The 23697-nt window shown below is 30.4% G+C and overlaps 1 protein-coding gene across 2 annotated transcripts; it reads right to left on the bottom strand.

Annotated features, from left to right (window-relative positions):
• Nucleotides 1-193: 193 nt before the first annotated feature.
• LOC148237224 (uncharacterized) lies at nt 194-18992 on the bottom strand. 2 transcript variants are annotated; one of them, XM_088205878.1, is made up of 4 exons: nt 18933-18992; nt 3293-3412; nt 926-1092; nt 194-672 (listed from the first exon to the last, which is right to left on the bottom strand). In XM_088205878.1, exons 2-4 carry the CDS (start codon nt 3410-3412, stop codon nt 654-656), a joined length of 306 nt encoding a protein of 101 aa, XP_088062004.1. In that variant the 5' UTR covers nt 18933-18992; the 3' UTR covers nt 194-653. The 2 variants fall into 2 exon arrangements, with proteins under 2 accessions (XP_088062004.1, XP_088062003.1); XM_088205877.1 differs by having other exon boundaries at nt 1036-1092.
• Nucleotides 18993-23697: the final 4705 nt, after the last annotated feature.

The following is a 23697-nucleotide window of genomic DNA, read 5'->3' as shown; positions in this document are numbered from 1 at the left end:
TCATTTTAAACCAAATTTACACTTTAAGCCTTCGATATATCTTAAGAAACAATCCTTCTTTATGATTCTAAAAATAGTTTAAAACAATTGTATACAAAAACCTTTAATTTATTTATAGTCAAAACACGTCATCAATATCGGACCGAAGAATTCTGTCGAATCATTTCACTTATTCGATAAAAAAAAAACACAATTTTATAATAATATTTTTTTTATTTTCATCTTCAAAAGACAAATTATATAAAAGTATAAAAACTACGTTGTATATTTATATAGTCTAATTAAACATCACATTGTGCATAGTAGAATAAAAAATATATTTATCGTATAAGTCTTCCTCATATTGAAACCAAATTTTCCTTTTAGTTTTATCATATAAAAACTATTTGTACTTTACGATTAAATACTAATTAACTTAAAATATTATTGTTTGTCTTTTATTTCAATAGCGACCGCAGGTACAGTGTCCACGTAGTGGGTGATTATTTTCCGAGACTTATCTCCTCTCCGAAGTGCTTTGGCGTCGTTCCTCGTCTGACGATCGGCCGCCCTCGCCTTCAGCAATTCAGTGCGAGATTTGCGATACTCGGCTCTCTGTTCGCTGGTCTGTTGAATCAACGGTTCAGTCGTTTTAACGAGTGCAGAGACGGCTTTCAATGTAGCGATTGGGATCTACAATAAGTACAAAAGTACGATAAGATATTATAACATTATAAATATCTGTCATAAATAAATATGAACACTTATGTTAGTTGTAAAGAAATAAGATTACGTACCACAATGGATGAAATGGTATATGATACAATGAAAGACAGCGATAATTACAATACCATGCTTGTCATGAAAAAGTAGAATGACGCATGTATGTTAGAGACACGGGATGGAGCGTTGGAGAACACACAAGACAATCTACACCTTTCGTTACCTGGCTATGCAAAGGAGACAACGGGCAGCTTGGTAATTCCAAAGGGCCGTGATGGCGGTGAATACACCGCCTCTGACCGCACTACGCAACGCGACACGGTACCAACTCACGTTAAATATTTCGTCAATCAAATGCGTTGTGGCATATTGTCTTCCGTTCTCCATGGCCTGAAATAAAATAAAATTTATATTATTTAAACCTTTTATCAATAGATTTCGAAAGAGCTTTCGATACAATAGACAGAAGAATAATGTTGAAGAAATTAATTATTATAGGTATAATAATTTTAAGATGGTTTGATAATTATTTATAAAAGAGAAAGCATAAAGTTAAAATAAGTTATGCTTATTCCAAAGAGGAAATAAAATCTTACGGTGTACCACAGGTATAAATTAGGACCATTGTTGCTTATACTTAATCATATAAAAAAAAATTAAAATACAACCGTTTGCGAAGGACACTTTAATTTATTGTTAAAGAAGTTGTAGGTGACTTAAATATTGAACAAAAATATAATTAATTTTTTTAAGTAAGTATACGTTTATTAATTATAAAGATATGTTAGATAATAATATTATAGAAATAGTTGATAATATAAAATATTTGGGAGTAATTGTAGATAATAAAAAAAAAAGAAACATTATAATTATATATTTAAAAAATTAGTAGAAAAATATTAACTAGGATGATAAATATGTGAAGTGTAAAATATTAACTAGGATGATAAATGTTGCAAAATTCACAAAATATGGCAATGAAAGTAGTTTTAAATGAAAATAAATTAACTAGTAAGTTTGATTGGATATTCAAGAAATATTAAAGATGAATGTTTTAGTATTTATATGTAAGTTAGAAAATAATATGTTAGACCAGAGTATTTTAATAAGTATTTAATTAGAAATTAAGATGTACATAAATTTAATACTAGAAATAGAGACAATTTAAGGATAGTTAGTTATAAGATAATATGTACGGAAAAAGGAATATTGTACAGAGGTATGAATTTGTATAATAATGTTTTAATACAATTCGCAAAAATAAAAATGTGGCGGGATTCCTCAATGAAATAAAGAAACACCTTTGTGCGTTGAGAATATTTGTTTAGTGTATAAATAATTAGCTATACTAGTCAATTAAATAATAAATAAATATATTTATTTATTAAGACAGTGATACACAAAATATAATTTCTCTACCCGCCGTTAGATGTCTATAAATAAATTATTAAATTTGAATAACAAATAAATAATGTAAAGCAAAATTTCGCATAATTGAAAATTAAAGAAGATTAAATAATTTTGCTTGTATTATTTTATCTATATTTAATATATAAATGTGTATTAAATTATTTAAAAATTAAATTTTTGCTACTAAATGGTTATAATAAATTTACATACAACGATTGTAAACATATTTTCGTATATAAGAAAAATAATTATTAATATTTAAATTTGTCAATAGAATTCTAAATCTTTTATTTATAGTTGCAATCTAGTTCAAATACAACTTAATATTATTATTGTAATTTTTTTAAGTAAATATATATAGAATTATCTACATTCCGATAGATGTCTCTAAGCAAATAATTAACTATATATTTAATATGTAAATCATAATTAAAAAATTGTATATCAATTAAAAATTACATTTAAAATATTTTTGGAACAAATATAGAATAACGACTAATTTAAGTTAAGTCTTTTAAGAAAATTTCTTAAGAAATATACTTATATCATCGACTACCACCAAGAGATCCTAAAATCAAGTTTAGTCTAAATGTTTCTCTATTATATACATACGTATTTATTTAAATTTATCAATATAATTCTTAATCCTTTATTTATAATTGCAATCTAGTTCAAATACAACTTAATATTATTTTTGTGAAAAATTTATAAGTAAATATATTTAGAATTATCTACATTCCGATAGATGTCTCTAAACAACTAACTATTTATTTAATTTGTAAATCTTATTTTAAAAATCGTATATCAATAAAAAGAATACATTTAAAATATTTTTGGAACAAAGATAGAATAACGATAGCTAAATCTTTTAAGAATTTTTTTCAAGAAATATACTTAAAGATAAAATTTATTAATGAAATTGAAAAACGATCCATACGGAGAATTTATTTCTAAAAAACGAGACTTTTTTGGAGAAAAAACTACTGATATATCTGAATTTAAAATCTCATTTGCTAGCCATATAATCAACTAGGTTTTACTTTTATATAGATAATAATTAAAATATAAAATAAAATATTATATATAGTTACACTTTTCAATACTAGATAGCGTTGATCGATTAATAATTCAGAAAAACATTTTATATTTCAGAAGCTATGCATTCATTATCGATACTCACTTCGAAGTCAGCGCTATCTTTGGAATGAGAAGCCACTCCTGCGAACTGAAGAGCCGCAGTCAGCGCGACGCTCACCAGCATCACCGAAACGAATCTGTTCAAAACTTGCAGGAACTTCATCTGAAACATCACATCGATTCTTCGTGAGAATTTACATTATGCTATAAAAACAATCGATTAATTTATTAATTAAGCACGTTTTCTGTTGCACGCGAACGTGTGAATTTAATTGCGGAAGGGTCGTCCGGATCATATTTACAATACGAAGATGGACTATTGATCGTTAGCGTCTCATAGATAGTACATAGCAAATGCTAATACTTACGCGTTAACATAAAAATAATTCCCAGAATAAAATTGAACAAATTTAACTAATAGTTTTCCCACTTCGGTGTGAATGCTTAAAATATCGAGGAAATGAACGTATTCGATTACTACAACAGTCATTGCTTCACATGATTAATGAAAAATGCGACGATTAACGGTCGAGTGGGATTAGGTTGTTTTTTGCGATCGTTTCGTAAGACGAACGTACGAAAATTACTCTCTAGATTATCGCAACACAAAAAACCGTTATGCAACGAATTTAAACCATTTCGCTGATTAGCCGATTGTGTGTGCCAGAAGGCGGAACGAGAACGTAGAAAGGCGTATTACAAGTATCGATAACAATACGAGTCGATTGCAGATTTTGAACAATACCTCTCGCCTACGACTGTTTTGAAATCTGATGTATCGAACGAAGCGTTAAAAACTCGAACCGAAGCATAGGCGAGTTGTTAAATAATTTGTATGATTATATAAACCAGGTAGCTCTGAAGAGTATATATTTATATATTCAATAACTAACACAATATAGCAAAATAAATGTTAAACATAAAATTTTGGATCAGTTAAAATAATAATTATAAAGTCTATTTTATGCAGGAGAATAATTTAAAAAAGACGACAAATTTGTAACATCTGAGGGATGCGTTGTATACGATAAATATAAGGACGTCTACGCTTTTTCGTTTACTAATTACTTTATCACACAAAAACGAACATTCCTTTTAAAAAAAATATTTTTAAGTAAACTACATAGTGTGAGTTTAAGTAAACTCACAGCTACGTAGACTTTTGCATGTAAATATTTATTAAATAATATTAGCTAATTATTAAAAAATTTTCTGAATATTACAATACTCTAATTCATAACAATTCCAATCGTTCAAGTACATATGTATACTATATTTTATACTACTCTAATCGACATATTTTGCAATTTTTAAAATCACGTTTTATCTGCTTCATTAAACATATTATGTAAGATATGTAGTTGCACAATAGTTTCGGGTGAAGTAATAAAATAATATACAATTAATATATTTCTCATCCTGGATAATGCTGCTATTTTTATTGCTTTCACTAATATCTAAGCATACTATAAATATTTTATACTATCTACAATAGAATAATATATATTATCTAACATACATGTATGGTTCATAATCGTATATTTGGTTATATTTGCATTTAGTTTATACACATTGTTCCTAAATCACCTTTCTATTGTAATTAATTCATTATTTAAATAATCAAGCACTAAATAAATTAAATTAAATATTTGTATTACATATACCTAAGTTATATATGGTGAATGAACTATTGCTCTCTTTAACATTGGTCACAAAGAAACTACTCACAAGAAAATTGGTCACAAATCAACTGCTCACGAGGCGATTGCTCATACAAATATTTCTCACATGAGACATCACTCCCAGTTTTAGGAAATGTAAGTTTTTTAAGAAGAGTTATTCAATTTCAATATTAACAGGACACAAAGAGAAAAAAACAATTGATTGTAATAATATATTAATATTTATTCATTCGCTATTTTTTAAATCTTTTCATCATTTAATTACAAGAAAAATCTCCGGGTTAAGTAATAATGTGGCAATTAAATATTTTTGATTTAAAAATCGAAAGCATATGGATAACTTCGTTATGAAAACGATATGTTTTCAAAAATACATTATAATTTAACCCAGAGATTTTCCTTGTAAAACCGGATAAAAATATTTAAAAAATAGTATTTGAATATTATTTTTTACGCTTATTATGAATAATAGTTATATTGAACTTCACACCTTCACTACACAAAATATGAACGACAGGGATTGTATTGCTTTGTTGAGTGTTGCAAGTGCGGCAGACATTTTAAGCTACTGCTGTGCTGTTGTGCGTATTGCCGCCATTTAATTTTAATAGCGCATCGTAATACATATTTCCGGTAACAGCTTCTATCAGAAAAGGCCAAAAATCAAGGTCACACATATATTTAGTAACGCGTAAAATGAACGTAACAATTAAAATAGTAAAACCCCGATTTAATATAATCGACTAATAGCCGATAATTTTAGTGTTACACTCAAATCCAGATACTTCGATTAATATAATGGCCGAGAACTGTATCGTTGCGACCAACCACCGAAACAAAACGCACCAAGTTGAACGACCGCGCGCGTGCGAGATGATCGATTGCGTCCGATTAATTATATAATTGTGGCAACACTGGAAACGCTTCGACGCGCGCGGATTTCGAATGAAAATTAATACGATTTAGAAACAATGCGTATCGTATAATTGACGTATGAATAATAGGTAATAATAACAGTTTCGACACTAATACCTCCGAGCGGTAATTTTGCCTTTCGGAATAGGCTTCAGTGATACCAATTGAAGCGTGAAAACCGCATCGCCCCAATTGCATTGACTCATACATTTCTATCTTCCTTTTTACGATTATCGTCGGTTTTATTTTTGTAATACGTTTGTAAGATTATTTCACGGCGATATTGAGAGCATACAATTGTATCGTTATTTCCGCCAAACTAGCGCATACTTTTTCTTAAAGGAAAATCGCCGTTTTTAGGGGGGAGAAATCAGAAATTTGCACATGTAAATTGGGTGTAAGAATTTTAATAAAAAAATACAATAAAAAATTTGTTATATTATTAGTTTTAAAATGGGGTTGTATTAATTCTGTTTTGGTTCGAAGCAGGTCATATACTAAAATTGGAATGATTCGTTGGATGTGAATTATTGCTCTTTAATTTAAATACTTTGAACTATAAATTTGATATTTTGTACTATAAACTTTACATCTGTTGACAGTTGCGAAACGTCCATATTCTGTTCAAACCAAAACTTAACCCAAACGAATTAACCAAATTTGAAAAAATATATTTTATAGTGCAAAATATCAAATTTATATTGGAAACTATTTATATAAAGTGCAATTATATAATTCCTCTATTCATTTACATTTAATACTACATGTCATAGAATATAAAGAGCTCGTAACAAACAAACGAAACCGTCGAAATGGTTCGTTTTTTACAAGGGACAGAACAATTGAATACATCTTAACCAAATAATATCAGAAGTCCGTATTATATCGGTAAGGATAGGTAGCATATTTTTAAAATCGTGTAATATCAAAGTGCAGACAAATTATGGAACAATATGCGAGTTGCATCTCTCTGTGATTCTTCTTTCGCTTATTTTCCCCTGAGAGTTAAGTTGGCTTAGTTTGTGTTTTGGAATTGACTTAATGAAAGTTCTAAACTTTCATTAGGTCAAGTTGGGTTTGCTTGATACATGTAGATTTGGCTATTTCATTTCGTTTAAACGAAAGTCTAAAAAAGCATAAAAATATGCATTAGGACTAGGGATTCCAATCCCGGGCCAAAATTTTGATCCCGGGATTTCGGTATTGCAATTAGTCGATCCCGGGATCCCGGGACCAGTCCCGGGATAATTTTTATGTTATTTTATCGATAAAAATAATTTAAAATGAATAATACAATATATTTTTACATCTGTTTTTTATAACGTACAATGTATAAAGTACGTATAATTTTAGTCTTGGACTTAAAATAGAAAATAATATAATAAAAATAAAAAAGGAAAGGTCTTATATATTTATTTGAGAAGAAAAAAATGAACTTTTGACAATGTATGTACATATGTACATTCATAGACACAATTAATGGAAAACATTATTTTGAATAAGACTCACGAAGTAACATCAAAGCATCAAGTGTTTTATCATTTAGCCTTGATCTGATTTTGGTTCCTAAGCAGCCTGCTGCTGAAAAAGCACGTTCAGACTCACAGCTTCAAAGATTCACAGATGACACGTGCAACTCGCGCAAGTTTGTACACGAAATATAACGATGTTGTCGATAATAATTCGATTGTGCTTGATAAATCAACCAATCCGAAAAATTCGGGATTATGTTTTATAATCCCGGGACTCATCGGGTATTGAAAATCGTTCGGGATCCCGGGATCCCGGGATTCGGGATCCCGGGATTGGAATCCCTAATTAGGACATTTACAAAATAATAAATGACCACTGTATTCACCTTTCATTTCTGAGAAAAAAATACAAAAATATTTTCATTGCGCGTTCTATTGCACTCACGTTTTTTGTAGCTAAAATAAATATAAAAAACAATTTATGAAAATTCCTTTTAAAATTTTACAATTCATTTATTTATTCTAGCATTTCCATTTTATAGCAAAATTTCTAAAATTTTGAACTGCGCGGTCAATTAACAGCAATTTTTCTATTTTATTTTTTTTATTTAAACAAATCGCACTGTGTGGCTTAATAGAACTGGATTTTATTTATAATTATAATAAATGAGGGAGAGGTATTAAAACTGTATAAAAAGCGTGTATTCGCGTGTATTCATTCAATTCTATAAAAGGGGAAATGATATTTAATATTTTACATGTTATTATGTTAAATATTAAATATCATTTCTCCTTTTATTTAAAAACAAGATTTTAAAAGGTTACATTGGTCATTTCTCATTTTTAAACACTAGTACTATTTTTAATGATTTGGGGAGAGGATCGAAGCTACGCCACTGCATACGCAGCCCTAATGTTTAGACGGCACCGATGCACGCATAAGTGGGGCGTTTCAAAAGTGGGTTGAGAGGTTGTATGCGGTTGCATTCCTCGGTCAGGAAGTTCAGTGCACTCAGGAGTGCGAGCTCACCGGATGGCCTTGAAGGATGCATTACAAAGCATTCAGCTTACGCCTTTCGAAGGGATAGCTCAATCGGTTAACCCCTCCGAGCGCTAATGGACGACGATTCCGCGGTTGCGCAAAGCCATCTGTCTCCGATTATCCACCACAAATGAGAAAATTGCGGAATTACCATCAATCATACCGCAATTTAATTGTGTTATTAATGTTATTTTATCCTTTCGTTTAAGATTGGCGCGTTTCTTAACGCTGGCAACACACGCGCGCAGTATGGGGAACGTTGCAAAATATAGCTTTACTCTCTTTCATGCGTATGAAATAAAATTAACGCGTCGAAGGTATCCATCGACATTGCTCGTGTAAATATTGACGTTGGGGATTTAATTATTTTTAATTTATTACGCAAACATAACGAGTGCGTGTGAAACGAGCGAACGAACAAAATAGTAAAATTTGCAGAGTTACAAAATTTTGAACGTCCGGCCGTATGAATACTTTATCCAAGTTAGTCAAAAATACCTGTCAATTGTCTTTCTTATTTTTCGAGCACTAAAATACGCGATTCACACGCCAAAAGATCGATTTTTTGAATAAATAATGTTGAATACGTTAACTAAATCAACAACAAAAAACAAAACAATCGGTTTATATGACGTGCATTTCTCATCATCGATAAAATTAATTATGTATGCATGGACGTTTCATATCTTGGGACAAAAATGTCTGATAAACAAACAATTCTTTTCAGTTGTCTATTTTTTTAAATATTCGAATATTTCAATTATAACACATTTTTTTATTTATATGTAAGTATATATAATACATATAATACTATTTTATATTAGCTGAATATGTTTATTATTAGAGCATTTTTACTACCTAATATGTACGACCTAGATAGATTTTTATTAAAAATCACGAAATTTATCAGTAAGATTAGGAAAATCTAGAAATAGTTTGTAATGATCGATCGGAATTTTAACCCTTAGTAGTCCAAAGTTTTATACTTGAATGGAATATTTATTATAATTTAATTGATAATAATTTAAGAAATGTACTAATATCAATCTTATTAGATTATAAAATTTTCATTTTTTATTTGATTATATTATGTAGAGATATTTATATGATAAATGAAATATTTAAAATGCGCTTTATTTATTCAATTTTTTTATTCATTTTATTTATAATATTATCAATTTTAAGATATAATTTTAAATAACTTGAGAAAAAATGTACTGTGGCGACTGTCGACCACCATGAATAGTAACGCACAAAAAATGGCAATTGTCTCATTGTTAATGCCCGTAACCAAGAATGTTCACCATTAACAATGAGACAAACATCATGGCACAAGAGGGATTTCTTTTGACCACACAACACGGGTCGTTAAGAGAATCCCTTTTGTGACTAAACGGTGCGGATGCAATTAATCATCACAACAGCAAACCCTTTCCGTAGAATTCGAAAGTCGGAGCAAGCAAAAACTCGCTTCCAAATATGCAACATCCGATTTCTCGAATTCTACGAAGCGACTCCAGCGATTGGCTAGGAGATCGACGCACAAGCGTGATTGGCCAGCAAGGGTGCATCTCCTAAAATAATATAAGCCCGGACTCCGACGAGGAGACGGCAGTTGATCCGAGTTGATCCGCAGTGGACACAAGACCTTGGCAGAGAGCCCAAGGACAATCCACGAGAGTCAAGCGAGAGTCGAGACGCTGAGGCACGAGACAGAGACCAGTTGCCAGAGAGCGGAATCAGCGGCAAACGACGACCAGCAGCCTTCCTGAGGAACCAGCTACGCGCCCCCACCTGACACTCCTGACACCTGTCGCATGCAGCTTGAGCCATCCTGAGCATCATCAACTGCACGAACTCCGACATCACGAGAAACGTCACGCCATATTCGTCCATTAACAAACTTGTAAATATAAAATAATAAACAGTCTAATAGGATTCGACCAGGAGTCTCATTGGCCGCGAAGTCAACCACCCCTAGGGTTACGCTCCCTAAAGTACAAATGTTATGGACATAGGAGCTGGTAATTAAAAGCAGATGTCCAATACATATAGACAAAAGATTAGTAAGGTTTAATTATATAATAATCACTAATTCCGATCTCCCAGACACAATAGAAATTGAAAAGCAATAATGATTAGTCACCGACTTATACCACTAAACTAGTGTGGTAGTAGTAAATCAGGTTATTAAATCTTTTCCGTGGACAAATTGTAACCAAGTTTAATTCCAGCTAAATTATGATTAGCTAATGTATAAATAAATTATATTGCTGCCCAAAAACTAATCACAGTAGTATATTCGAAAATCAATAACTCTGTTATCTTAAACAAAACTTCTACTGCTAAACATATTTATTTTAGGGAAAAATTTATATAATAGAATATTTGGATAGGTCAAATTCATAGTTTCCACAAATGTCAAAGTGTGTCGCGCTAAAATGAAAGACCTTTAGAAAAGTTCATATTGCAAAAATAGGATTTAAGTGTGCCAAAAAGCTTTACCAAGTTTGATATTAATTGACAGCCTACTTATCTACATTTTAACATAAAAGAGAAAATCGCACGATTAACTTAGTCAAAAGACGCAGGTCGTCGAATTGCGTTTTAGAATCGCAGTAAAACTATCAAGGCTTGCAGAATGGAAAGAGAAGCGTCAAAACATTAACCCAGATAGCGAAGAATAGTCAAAAACCGAAATGGTGTCTGATTATGCTCCTAATGATATTGTAATTGCACTTCGCTTTGACAGTTTTTGGTGACGCTAGTCACGAGTTAGTGAAAGTTTTGTGGGAAAATGTCACATTGGTGAGAATCACTCGGCGAACGACACGTGTACGCGTAAATAAATTATTGATAAAAATCAATAGTACAAAAGGGCTACTTAAATATTGAGATACGCTTAATAATTATTAGACACGATTTCGCTTTTACGAACGTGTCATGGACGTTGCTTTGTTGGGCTGACACGATTTCGGGCTTAGAAACGGTCCTTGCACACATTAAAATTTTTTTTAGGATATACTTTTTAGTTAGATTTTAGTAAATATCAAATAGAATTACTTATTATATTTCTCAATTGATTAAAAAGTTTAGTGCCATCTTTTAAATGCATGATTTAAAAACACTAATTTTACAGTGCCCTTAGTTTTATTTCAATCACTATAGTATTGACAAATATATTTGTGTATTTGACAAAATCAGTATCTATCGATATATCTACAAGGAAAAAATATATGTAAATATATATTTAGCAAAATAAAATAACTTGGTTTTATTTTTAATTTGACGGGTAATGGTTGCAAATATTACTTAAAAAGCAACAATATTATTATGCTTATTTTGTGTAAAATATAGATACATAAATCACTACTATACCAATTAATATTTGTCAGCTCGCGGACAGTAAATGTTTTTCAAACCTAACTATTTGTGGTGAATGATCGCATTGGAATAATCAATGTTTTCCTCTTCATATTTAAGAGGAAAACAAACTAGGTTTCCCACTGTATCGATTACAATATTCTAAATCTCAGATATTAAACATTTAATAGCTTAAAATTAATTATATCTACTAGTACAGACTTTGTTATATAAGATGATTTGCAATTAAATTAATTCAGTAAAACATATGGAACGCTTCAAGTAGTTAATTTTATCGAATTTATTGTATACAATAGCTAATAATGTTTAGAATGGCGTTTGTTTTGTGCGAATTTGCATATAAATTAAATAACTAGAAATAAATAAAATAAATAAAAAAATGATTGTATTGATTTAAATAAAATCTTTGCGTCTTGAAACAGCAAATACAAAACACTAAGACAAACTTCTCAAAAATTTGCAGTGCACATCTGTTTTTGCGATAAGTGCTAAGCGATAATAAAGTGTGGCCCTTTCCAACATTTTATTATGTGCAACGAACGAATTCTGTGAATTTTGGTCATAATAGACACGCCAATAAACACTTTATTTATATTACAATGATTTGAATTATTATGCTCATCTCGTGTGCCTATAGATAAATAAATATTATATGGCCAATTTATATTTATTGTAATGATTAGAAAATGTTTTGAACTTATGGATAGTAGGACACGTTTTATGGCGCTGCGGTCAAATATAATAATTTTACAAATCAAGGCCCCTAACCGGAGATTGTGTCCAATATTATACAATTGGAAGAAATTTTTTTAATATAATTTATCATAATTAGAGTGATGGATATCGCGATTGGTCCATCTGCATAATAAACATTGCGGTTTTTGCATATCGCCAGGAATGTCAATACACTGCATCCTAATTGCATCCTAATTAGCATTATTAACATAACATTATATTATTATATTCATAGAATACATCAAATTATATTCATGGGTTTTAAATTGGTTCAATGAAAAAACATTCTAAAATATTCAAAAGTCAGTAAACAATGTTTACATAACCCTATCAAGGCTATGGAATACTAATCTAAGTAAATATTTATTTAGTCAGTATTTTAATACAGACTGTAAGAATTTATATTAAAGTTATTAGTATAGTGATGATCAGTGTACATATTGAAGGAACTGTTATATTTTGACAGTTGACATAATATAAATTACATCTTTATTATTATGGTTTAGGACCAAATTCTTCGGTTGGTATCATTGTGCCTTATCATCATTGCCAAATGTCAACAAACCAATTTATACTGGCAACAATCGATTCGAGTACCGACCATTTAATATTTATACTGACAATTATTATTAATTCTAATCGTTTCGCCATTTAAATATTTAAATAAAATAACCTAGTTCGACTTTCAGCTTAATGAGTAATGGTCGCAATTTTAATTATTAAGAACTTCATTCAAATCGAATCACATGATATTTTTAAATAACTTTTTCATTTAATAGACGAACTATGACCAAAATTGCCCATTTGCCAATTTTGACGCACGAAGTATGAAATTCTATAATTATGCAAATTTTATGTAAAATATACACATAAATCATTATCATACCAATTAATATTTGTCAGTTCGCAGTCATTTAATATTTTGCGCACTCAAACATTATTTTGGAATTAGCACATATCATAAGCTATGATTGTAACGATTAGAAAATTGATGAAAAGTGGAACGCGTTTAATGGCGTTATGACCAATCGTAACGCCTAGCCGGCGGTTAAATATATAATAATCTATATTATATCTACGATTATAAAAAAAATAATAGCAGTTATCGCAATTAGAGTAAAATATGTAGCGGAAGGACCATCTGCATAATAAGCGTGATTGAGGTTTCGCATCTCGTCAGGGTTGCCAGTGCACATCCTAATTGCGCTCGCCGGTAGCATCTCAATTAGCGGTGGCGCTATTCAAGGCTGGCGCAAACAATCGTATACATTTTAATTAGGACCGTGAATTTGGTTCGCAGAGGCCAATGGCGAACCGGTCGAATTTCCGTTTTTTCTATACGGAAAGCCTACTAGCCTACAACACAGAGACCTTCACACCAACCCAAATTATGTAACAGATAAAACTAGAATTTTTATTTTAGATTCTGTACGATATTTTTAATAATAATACAAATCCGTGATTAGTTTATTCTGTATCTAACTATCAATGAGTGGGTTTACTTAAAATTTAAGACCCCACAAAAATATTATCCAACCCCTCTCCCCACCCATACACACAAAAATAAATAAAATTATTATTTTGGATGTACTATAATTATTATATAAAACAACAAAATGTTATTATTGAAAGAAAAACTTCAAAACTTTACAGTCGAGACAAAAAATGAAGCCTACTCCTGTCATATTGATATATCTTGAAAGTGTCAAATTACAATATCTTATCGACTTATTTTTATTTTTCCTTGATTTTTTACATATGCTGTTTTTATTTATTTTGAACACAAATTGCTTATAAATATTCTTAATACTTTCATTAATTAATATTTTAATAATATATTGCTCAGCTGTAAATAGAAATTAAATGTACTGATCGACAAACGTCACCTGGTGGATTATCTCAATTATAATTATACCTAATTTGTTGGAAGGTATGAATATTGAATATCTTGTTTTTGACATTTACGTGGTAGTAGCTTTTACTAATAATAAAACGCTATTTATCCACATTGCGTTTTACAATTTGTCTAAGCTTGTCTTCAAATAGAGGTCTGAAAGCTCAAACACTAAATAACATTAATAAAAGCAACAATTTTTTTTAATTTGACCATTTATAAAGGTATTAATACAGTGATAAGATCAATATATAGTTCATATTTTGTAATAATTTTAATGCTACAATTGTTATTGCAAAAGAATGCAGATTTTTTTTAAATAGTTCGTATATTTAATTCTAATTGCAACATCGCGTGCAGCTTGTTTAGACTTATTCGACAGTCTTACTCCCGCGGTCTATCTAAAATGACCTCGCGATCAAAGCGTCGTTTTTTAGAAGAATCCTTATATCGATACATGTTTCTTCTTTTTATTCGCGGGCCCTAAGGATCGCCAAAAATATGTATCTATATTAATAACCCAAGACAGTCCATTCACTCAAAACGAAAAATTTAAGCACAGTCTTGCGTGAAGTCTTACATCATACATCATTTAAAACGCTCGCTCGTTATATATTTTTAAATTATAATGCATATTCAGAATCCGGTGAGTCATCGACTCTCGTCATATTATGATATTCTATGTTAAAACCCTTTAACGACGGGTCGGTATTTTTTTCCGCCTCGCGTCATATTATTCTCTTCCGCTTTATCCCTTTTTGTCAATTTCCTGTTTCAAAATATCAGAACATGTAATTCCGCACAAATCCAATTTTTATGTTTATAGAATTCGTTCAAAATATTTGTAACTTTTACATATAAGAGTATATATTTATTCGAATCAGATGTAGTGTTCGACTTTGCTTTATTTACAATCGTATGATTTTAAGCTATTTTTATCTACGATAGCTAAAGTGTACCTTAATTGAAAAATTAAATTTGATTTTTATTCACACTTTCTGAAACTTTAAAAATAAAAATCGATAAATTAAAAATAAAATTAATGCTAAATTAAAAATAATATCGAACAGCAAAAATTCAAATTCAAATTGTGTTCTATCGAATTTTATGTATACACTATATTAGTTTTTAATTTTTATATTTCTATTTTCGTGTGTTTATTTTTTTATACATGTGTTGCGCTATTTTGTCGCTGCGTCCTTTTGTCCGCGCTCTTTTGTTGGGAAGAGAGAGATGACGCATATAGAATAAAAAATACGATGACTACATTTAATTTCGTATTTATATGTTCTTTTATACGAATTACAGTTATGGATGAAATAAATTTTGCATCAAAAACTTTATAAAAACGAAATGTAGTGTTAGTTGAAACGACCAAAGTGTTAAATTGTATTGTAAACAATACAAACATAATGGAAAGTTCATATGAAGAAATAAAATATGAAGTGAAAGATTAGCTGGATAGTGATTTCCAAACGAAAAGGCAAAAAATAATCAAACGACATTTTGATGAATTAAGTTCCGATTATCAATTCCAAAACGATAAGCATATATAATTCAATATTTTTAAATATTATTTTAGTACAAATAAATGAACGTTTTTATTGGAATTCAAATCATTAAAAAATATTTAATTTTTGGAACCTAATAAATTTGTTACATTAAGTTTGTTTAAATTTTTTAACAAAAAATAGAAAGTGTTTTTACTAACTTAATTAACTTTTGCGGGCCTAATTTGTCTAGTTACGTCACTGTTCCGAATCTGGTACATAGCGAATAAAAATAGATTCAAAATATAATTTATTTTTAAGTTATATCATAATCAATCTAAACCATTGTATTGGATAAAATTGAACGGCGTTCCAATATTATATTATGTATTATTTTAATTCACTCGAGGCAAAGTCAAGATTAAAATCAAGATTAGCCAATTCGCGATCGAATCTTTTTGTAAAATAGATTTAAATATCTATATTCAGATTCATTTCAATCAAATTGTCCAAATTCTATGGAAATACAAAGGACTGTTTTTCTCGCTTTTTTTTAATATTGTTTGATTAAATCGTACTATTTCTATAGCCGGCACTGCCTAAAAATACAGTAGTTACAGTATCGATGTAGAAATTTAAGACGTATTGTGTATTTATAAAATTATTTAGTAAAATGTCAACTGTGTAAGTTTAAAAAGTATTTGTTTTAAGAATGTCAATTACATTACAGCACTCTAAAAATACTCTGTGAACCGACCGCAAAACGAAGAAAAGAAATACCATATCCTTCGACCTTCGCGTCCGCTGTTATTTTATATTTGCTCCGATATTTTCCCTCCGGCGATATATAATACGAAAACACTAGGATATTTCACAAGTTCGCCGTTTGCATCGAGGGAGTTCGTTGAGCTCGGCTCACAAAAATTGCGTCGGAGAAAGTGTAGAGAACCTTTCACTAGCGTTTTTCTCTTCGCCCATTATCTCATCTAAATCGGGCGTTGCGCAACGCTAGAGAGTTTCGGTAAATATTACGAGAAGAAAAATGGTCAGCGAACAAAACGGCGCATGCAGTTTTATTCTAACGGCAGACGGAACCTTCGGATGCCATTTTGAAATTACATTTCCTCGCGCAAATTAATCAGTCGCATGCAAACTACAGATCGAAACTAAAAAATGCGGTACGTGGTGTTCGATCCGATAATAATGCAGCGAAAAAAGTAGGTCACAACTAGGACTAATGAAGCTTATCGAGTATTGAAGCTCTGTATAATATTAGCAAGGAAAAAATCATTACAGTTTAGAATCTAATACATATTATATTCACGATCGAAAATTTAATAAACCGGAATGCTCGATAGTTTCTAATATATACTTAAATGTCATAATACACTGATTTCAAGCGTATCGTCAGGTTTGAGTTGGTATCGTTTTTCAACACGGTTGCATTATTAAAATACTTCAAAAAACATTTGCTTTCCTCTAAACATATTTTCTACATAACTAGGATTTAGTTCCCACTTCGAGTCCTGTTTATACTCAACAAGTTTTCCCCCTTTTTTGATAAGACTATATGCGTTCTTTGATATTTATCGTATATCATATGTATGCGTATAAAAGAAGGGATAGTTTTATACGCACTTTACTTTTCTATATTATCTGTTTAAACATAAAAGCTACTTACACACAACAAACATAAGTGTACCTCTTTGCTAATGCGTTAAAAATAAATAATAATCATTTCAAATATAACACTAATATGTCAATGTATAATCAAGAACATATGTCTATATTTAATATTATAGCAATATACCGTAACCAGAACAAAATAATAACTAACCTACAAAGACGACATTTAGGGGCATTTGCCTCCAAATACTATGAATTTTAATGAAATTTAAATATCGGATTTTCACTAAAAAATGTTTAATAAAAACAGTCTCGAATCTATCCCGGAAATATTTTTTTAATACGTCATTACAGTAAAATCATATCAGAATACATTTTCACCAGTAGATATATATTTTTACCAGTGAGAATATAATTTATCTGGTAGGTGCTAGTAAAATTATATGCTATTTAAAAATGTTATAGTGAATTTGTATTTTTCAGCGTAGCAACGTTTTCACTAGTGAAGTCCAAATACATTTTCACTAATATTTATAAATTTCTACTAGCGAAAATATAGTTTACACAATAGATGCTAGTGAAATTATATACTGCTTTAAAATGTTTATGAAACTCAAATTGACAGTACGTGCGCGAAACGTACATTTTTTGTTCAAAACTACGGACTTCGCTATTCCGTCCTTTTAATGGAAAATATATATATTTCGGAAAACATTGAAATGATTCAGTCAAAGTAGAATATCAAACCACATTTGAAGACAAGCGGAGAAAAATTGTAAAATGAAACTTATTCAGTAGATACTACTAGCATGTATGTAAATGTCAATAATCAGCTAAATGAAGAATGTAATGAATCAATTTTCACGGATTTCAAAATCTATCACTGTATTACATTTTCATATAAAAGCAAAATTTAATGAAATATTATTTTACGAAATATGTTTTAACTTCAGTGGAGACTGAAGTAAAATTATAGAAATATTCTCACTACGCAACCACATATGTATGTACTATATAAATATGTATTAAGTTAGTATATTTCATTTAATATTTATGTATTATTTTGATGGCATTAAAAACATAATGTTTTTGCGGGAGGGGGAATATTTGAAGTATAAAACAAACTGAATAAACCGTTTTTTAAATATCAAATTGTATATATAATACAAATGCGTGAAATAATTCATATATTTAAATAAATTCCTTGTTATCCGGGTTTATTTTACTCTTCCGGTTTTTTCATCTCTAATTGCGACCTAGTATTTTATTTTATTATAAAATGCGCTCGACCGGAATCGCCGACATGAATCACGCGATGATAACATTTTTTTTATAATTGTTGTTTGAATTAAAAATTGATAAACGCTTCGACTCGCAAGAGCGCATAGACGAACAAACGAGCGATAATAATTAAAACGATACATTTGATTATAGCTGACTTACGGCGAAATGTGTGTTATGGCCAAAAACGGAAACACTACCTCGTACGACCGCGAACGAAACGACAATGGCGGCGCTCGCGAGCTCTCGTCGCTTTTACGCTATTCCGATCAGCTGTTCGTTGTTTGGAGAGAGCGTTCGTGTGTTTGTTTATTTACGGCTCTTCTACCGTTCGGAAAAATGCATCGCTTGCCGGCAGATTTCAAATTTAACCGATAGTATTCGAATTTGTAACGATTTTTTTCAACGGATTTTTGCCGTCATTTGTAAGAAAAAATATGTGGAATAATTAGCCCACACGCAAACGAACAGGTTTGCCTAAGATAAATCAGTCATTGTTTTAAAAAAATATCCATTACGCGGTGCGCTAAAGCAGCGTTTGCTCAACTCTTTTTTTACTATAGAATAGGGTTACAGCAATTTTGCGTCAAAGGAGTCGATAAAAATGTAGGGACTATTTTTAAAACTTCAATCCTCAATCGATTTAGATCAGTAGTCGACAGACTCAACTTAAATAGGAGTTACGTTCGATATATAAATTAACATGGTTTTTAGTTGCTTTTATACGAATATATTTATAAGCCCCATATTGTAAAGTAAGTCCATAATACACATAAAGGGTCGTCTATAAATGACGTCACACAATTTTTTTAAATATTTTTAACCCCATCTCGCAAAATCTTTCTGCCCCTTTTATTTTTCTCGAAACGACCGTCGATGATATTTATAATAACAATCATGATCGGTATATGATGATAATAATAATAATAAGTATAAGAAGTTTGTCTGTTTTAACTATGTTTTAAAAATATGATAGCTATCCTTTCTGATATTACTATAGACTTCTGATATAAGAGTGTCGGTCAAAGTAATTGAGCGTTCCCACTGCGACGGCGCCAACACGATTTTATTGCTTTTGACGTGGATTTTTGACTTCTGAGAAGGGATAATTGTTTTTTGCGCTCTACTATTGGGCAAAATTTGGTTTAGATATGCTTCGTTCGATTCTTATTCATTGTAGCATGTAATATGAAAGCTAGATAACTGAGCGTTTATACTGCGACGGCGACGACGACGGCGCGATTTTATTGCTTTTGTTGCTTTTTGGATTTTTAACTTCTGAGAGGAAATAATTGTTTTTTGCGATCCTCTTATTGATCAAAATTTGGTTTAGATGTGCTTCGTATGATTCTCATTTATTGTAAGTCGTAATATTATTATAAAAATTCTTAATATGAACGCTGCATTTCCATTGCGACGGCACAATTTTATTTCTTTTGACGTGGATTCTAAACAGGTATTCCCTTGAATTTGGTCAGAAAAATGCATGTCATTTAATGAAATACATATTATGAATCTTAATGAAATGTAAATATTAAAAAACGACCACTGACTGGTGAAATTCCGCGGATAAAGCTGAAATGACGTACCTGGTTAAACTCCTCCCCTTCCGTAATGGTATTATCCTTATTTTTTACTACAGAACTTTCATTCCGAACTTGAACTAAAACTTTGCTTCTGACTGGAATATGTTCAGCCGAACTCGCGCCATGGCCGAAAATCCCGTTTAAAGCAGCCGCTTTCATATTGATCGTCTGGTCTGGTTCACCCAAGCGGTCACTCTGAATCTTCAAGTGTTAAGATGACGACGCAACACCCTGGCAACATTAACCAAGTACGTATATATAAATCATTATTGCATAAATTTGTACGAGCATATTTAATCAAAATAAAAATTTATAAAAAAACGATAATTAAAATAATACAATACTTATCCATTCCAACCTTTGGACTTTTTAAAGTTGAGAATTTTTGCTATCGAAGTGATGTACTACGTATATTCTGTTGCTGTAGTTTTTTCTAGCATCTATAAGTTTTCTGTTATTGTAAATTACTTTTTTTTTACACATCATAACAAAGATTTAATCATTCGATTTATATGTAAAATCATGCACAGAATTAAAATTTATACAGTTGTACCGCAAATAAAGCGTATAAATGTTAATATCGACTATGACAAAGATATGTAAACTTGAAAAAACTGTTGGCAAATTTAAAATCAGCACAGAAATTTCACATGTGAATCGAAATATCTTACATTTATGATAGAGAACGTGTACATCAATATTACGCATACAAGTACCTACTAGGTCACGTACCACAGTTTGAAAAGCGCATATTTCTATTATGAAACTATCGGTACTGATGTGCGGCAAAAAAACATTTACCTTTGAGCACAAAGATGGGTATTTCCTCTCGTGTTTATTACTTCTGTAATTGCAATTTCCGATATTAAAAAAGAAGGGCATGAACGGTAAGCTAAAGATGAAAGAGGAGTTTTTTTCAAACTGGCAACCCTGGTGGTTAAATATTTTATATTGCGAAAGGGCAGTATAGCGAGTGTTCGCGATCACGTAGTCATTGCCGTTCGATGATCTCCGATGTACTTTTCGTTGTTTTTTATTCACTGTCGATTCTTTAATAACGCAAGGTCGAACACAGGGTAATCGGATAATTATTTTTAAGTGTTATATTATTGCGAGGGTATACTTTGCACTTTTATTAAATAAAAACCAATATACAAATATTATCATGTTTATTTTATAACGTTTTATTGTCACATAATTGAATATGATATATAATGTTGTACACGTACAGTGTTATTTTATTAATAAAATACTGTTATAAAAAAATAATCGTTTCAGAACAACTTTCCTAAGCCTAGTTATCAGTATGTTTAAAAAGATTATCACAACGTAGATTACTGCAATATCGTATTTATTAATAATTGAACATTCCGATTGTTATCTCTCGATAAAAACATTTTTTTATTTGTATGATTAATATTGTCGACGTGATCCATATTAACAAGTTGTCAAAATTACCGCTATCTCTTCTTTTAGACTACATTATTTATAAAATAAAGTAATTTAGCAACCCTGAAAAATAAATTGACAGACGGTTGTCGATAGTCAGAATATTAATTCGCATAATGTATAGAACGGCAATATAAAAAATGACATAATTAAATTGAATATTTTATTGCTTCTTTTTTTGTACATATTTGGATATGAAGATAAAATGTATACGAATCAGGAAGTCGTAAAGCTACATTACCGTGCAAGCGACGGAAAATTGCAAGATTAACCAACGCGGCGAAGGTTATTTCTATAGAATAAATATGGAAACTTTCAGCCAGATCTTTGTAAGGCGTAAAAAGGAGATCGTCGTTTAATTTTTATTTTACTGCTATCGAACGTCTTAGAATCGACGGACGTTCATTGTTGTTTGTTTTTTACGACATTCAATCTTAAAAGTGCAACACTCGAGTGTTTTTATTGTACCTAGATAAATTGAATGGAATAATAATAGCGATTTACAGACTCGTCTCGTTTTCTAAGCACATACAGTTATTATATTCGCATTTAGGACAATGCTTCGTCGCGAATATAACATTTTCAATCAAAAAGCGCTTATGAATAGCGACCGTTCTCGTTGACATTGTTTAATAAATAATTATTTAAATTAAACGTTCGAAGACCATTTTCGACGCTTTTAATTTATGTTTTTTTTATTGAAACTTATAATTACAGTGTATTATTAACTTATGTAAGTAAATTCAGTCATAAAATGTTTCGTATTGGACTTTTTACGCGTGAAACGTCAAAAAGTCAAAGTACGTTCTGTGCGCATGCGCATAAAGTTAAATAAAATCATAACATCGTTGTTTACGACCATGTATTTACACGTCGAAAAAATAACGAATAGACAATTTATTCGGTTTTCGCGAAAACAATTAACATTTACAGCAAATAAGTATTTCTGAATTAGTCATACCTTATTATTCTGGCGGAAATAACGCAATTGCGATAAATAAAATGCAATGTTATTTTAGCTTTTTCAGGGGGAGTCAAAAATTAGATTTTATTTGCGCAGATTACCGCCCAATATCGAAATAAGTTCAATATATCGAAAAAGTCAAATGTATTATCGAATGCATACTATATTAAAGATATAAATGATATATAAAAAAATAACTTATTTTGACACATTCTTTAGCATTCCTGGTTTAGGTACTAAAGTACAAACATTTTGTATTAATAAAGTGATACTTAATTTATGTTACGTATCGCAACAAACGCGAAAATGTGCTAATTCTAAGGAAGCGTTAACGGAAGATTAAAAAAACAAAACCTGTTTTTAATATATGGCCAATAACTGAGATATAATGCTCGGACAACATTTAAATTAGCAAAAAATACACTACTTCAAATATAACAAAAAATCGAAGATCTAGGTGTTCTACATTATTCGACAGAATAGATTGTTAAACTATAACATATGTTATAAAAACAAAAAATACCACACGTTCTAATATTTATCATATGTATTTTTCAATTCGTTACGTATTGTATTTTATTGCAGAATCATAACATAAATATGTTGCCGTAATATGTTTTTGTTAGCGTTTGTCATTATAGCGCAAAAAATACATATGTGAGTAAAAAACTTTCACTGGGCCATTCCGAGATCCTTGTTCGACTGATGACTTTTAGTTTAGAGAGCGTCGTCTAATTTACTTCGGTTATGCAACGCCCTCGTTCGTTGCTTTCTTTCGGCCACACAATTAAAAAACGATCATTACAAAACGCACAGCTTCACAATATGAAATTTTACCATTCAGAGTGCACAACATGTACCACGCAAGTTTAACAAATTATATTATACATTGCAATGTATAATAAGAAACTTATTGTCTACTCGCTGC

Source organism: Plectrocnemia conspersa, unplaced genomic scaffold (genome assembly GCF_051122295.1).
Source record: "Plectrocnemia conspersa isolate PC_06_02 unplaced genomic scaffold, ASM5112229v1 ptg000002l, whole genome shotgun sequence".
Classification (NCBI taxonomy): domain Eukaryota; kingdom Metazoa; phylum Arthropoda; class Insecta; order Trichoptera; family Polycentropodidae; genus Plectrocnemia; species Plectrocnemia conspersa.
The sequence above is the reverse complement of the archived record's forward strand: the minus strand, read 5'-3'. Positions and strand labels throughout refer to the sequence as shown.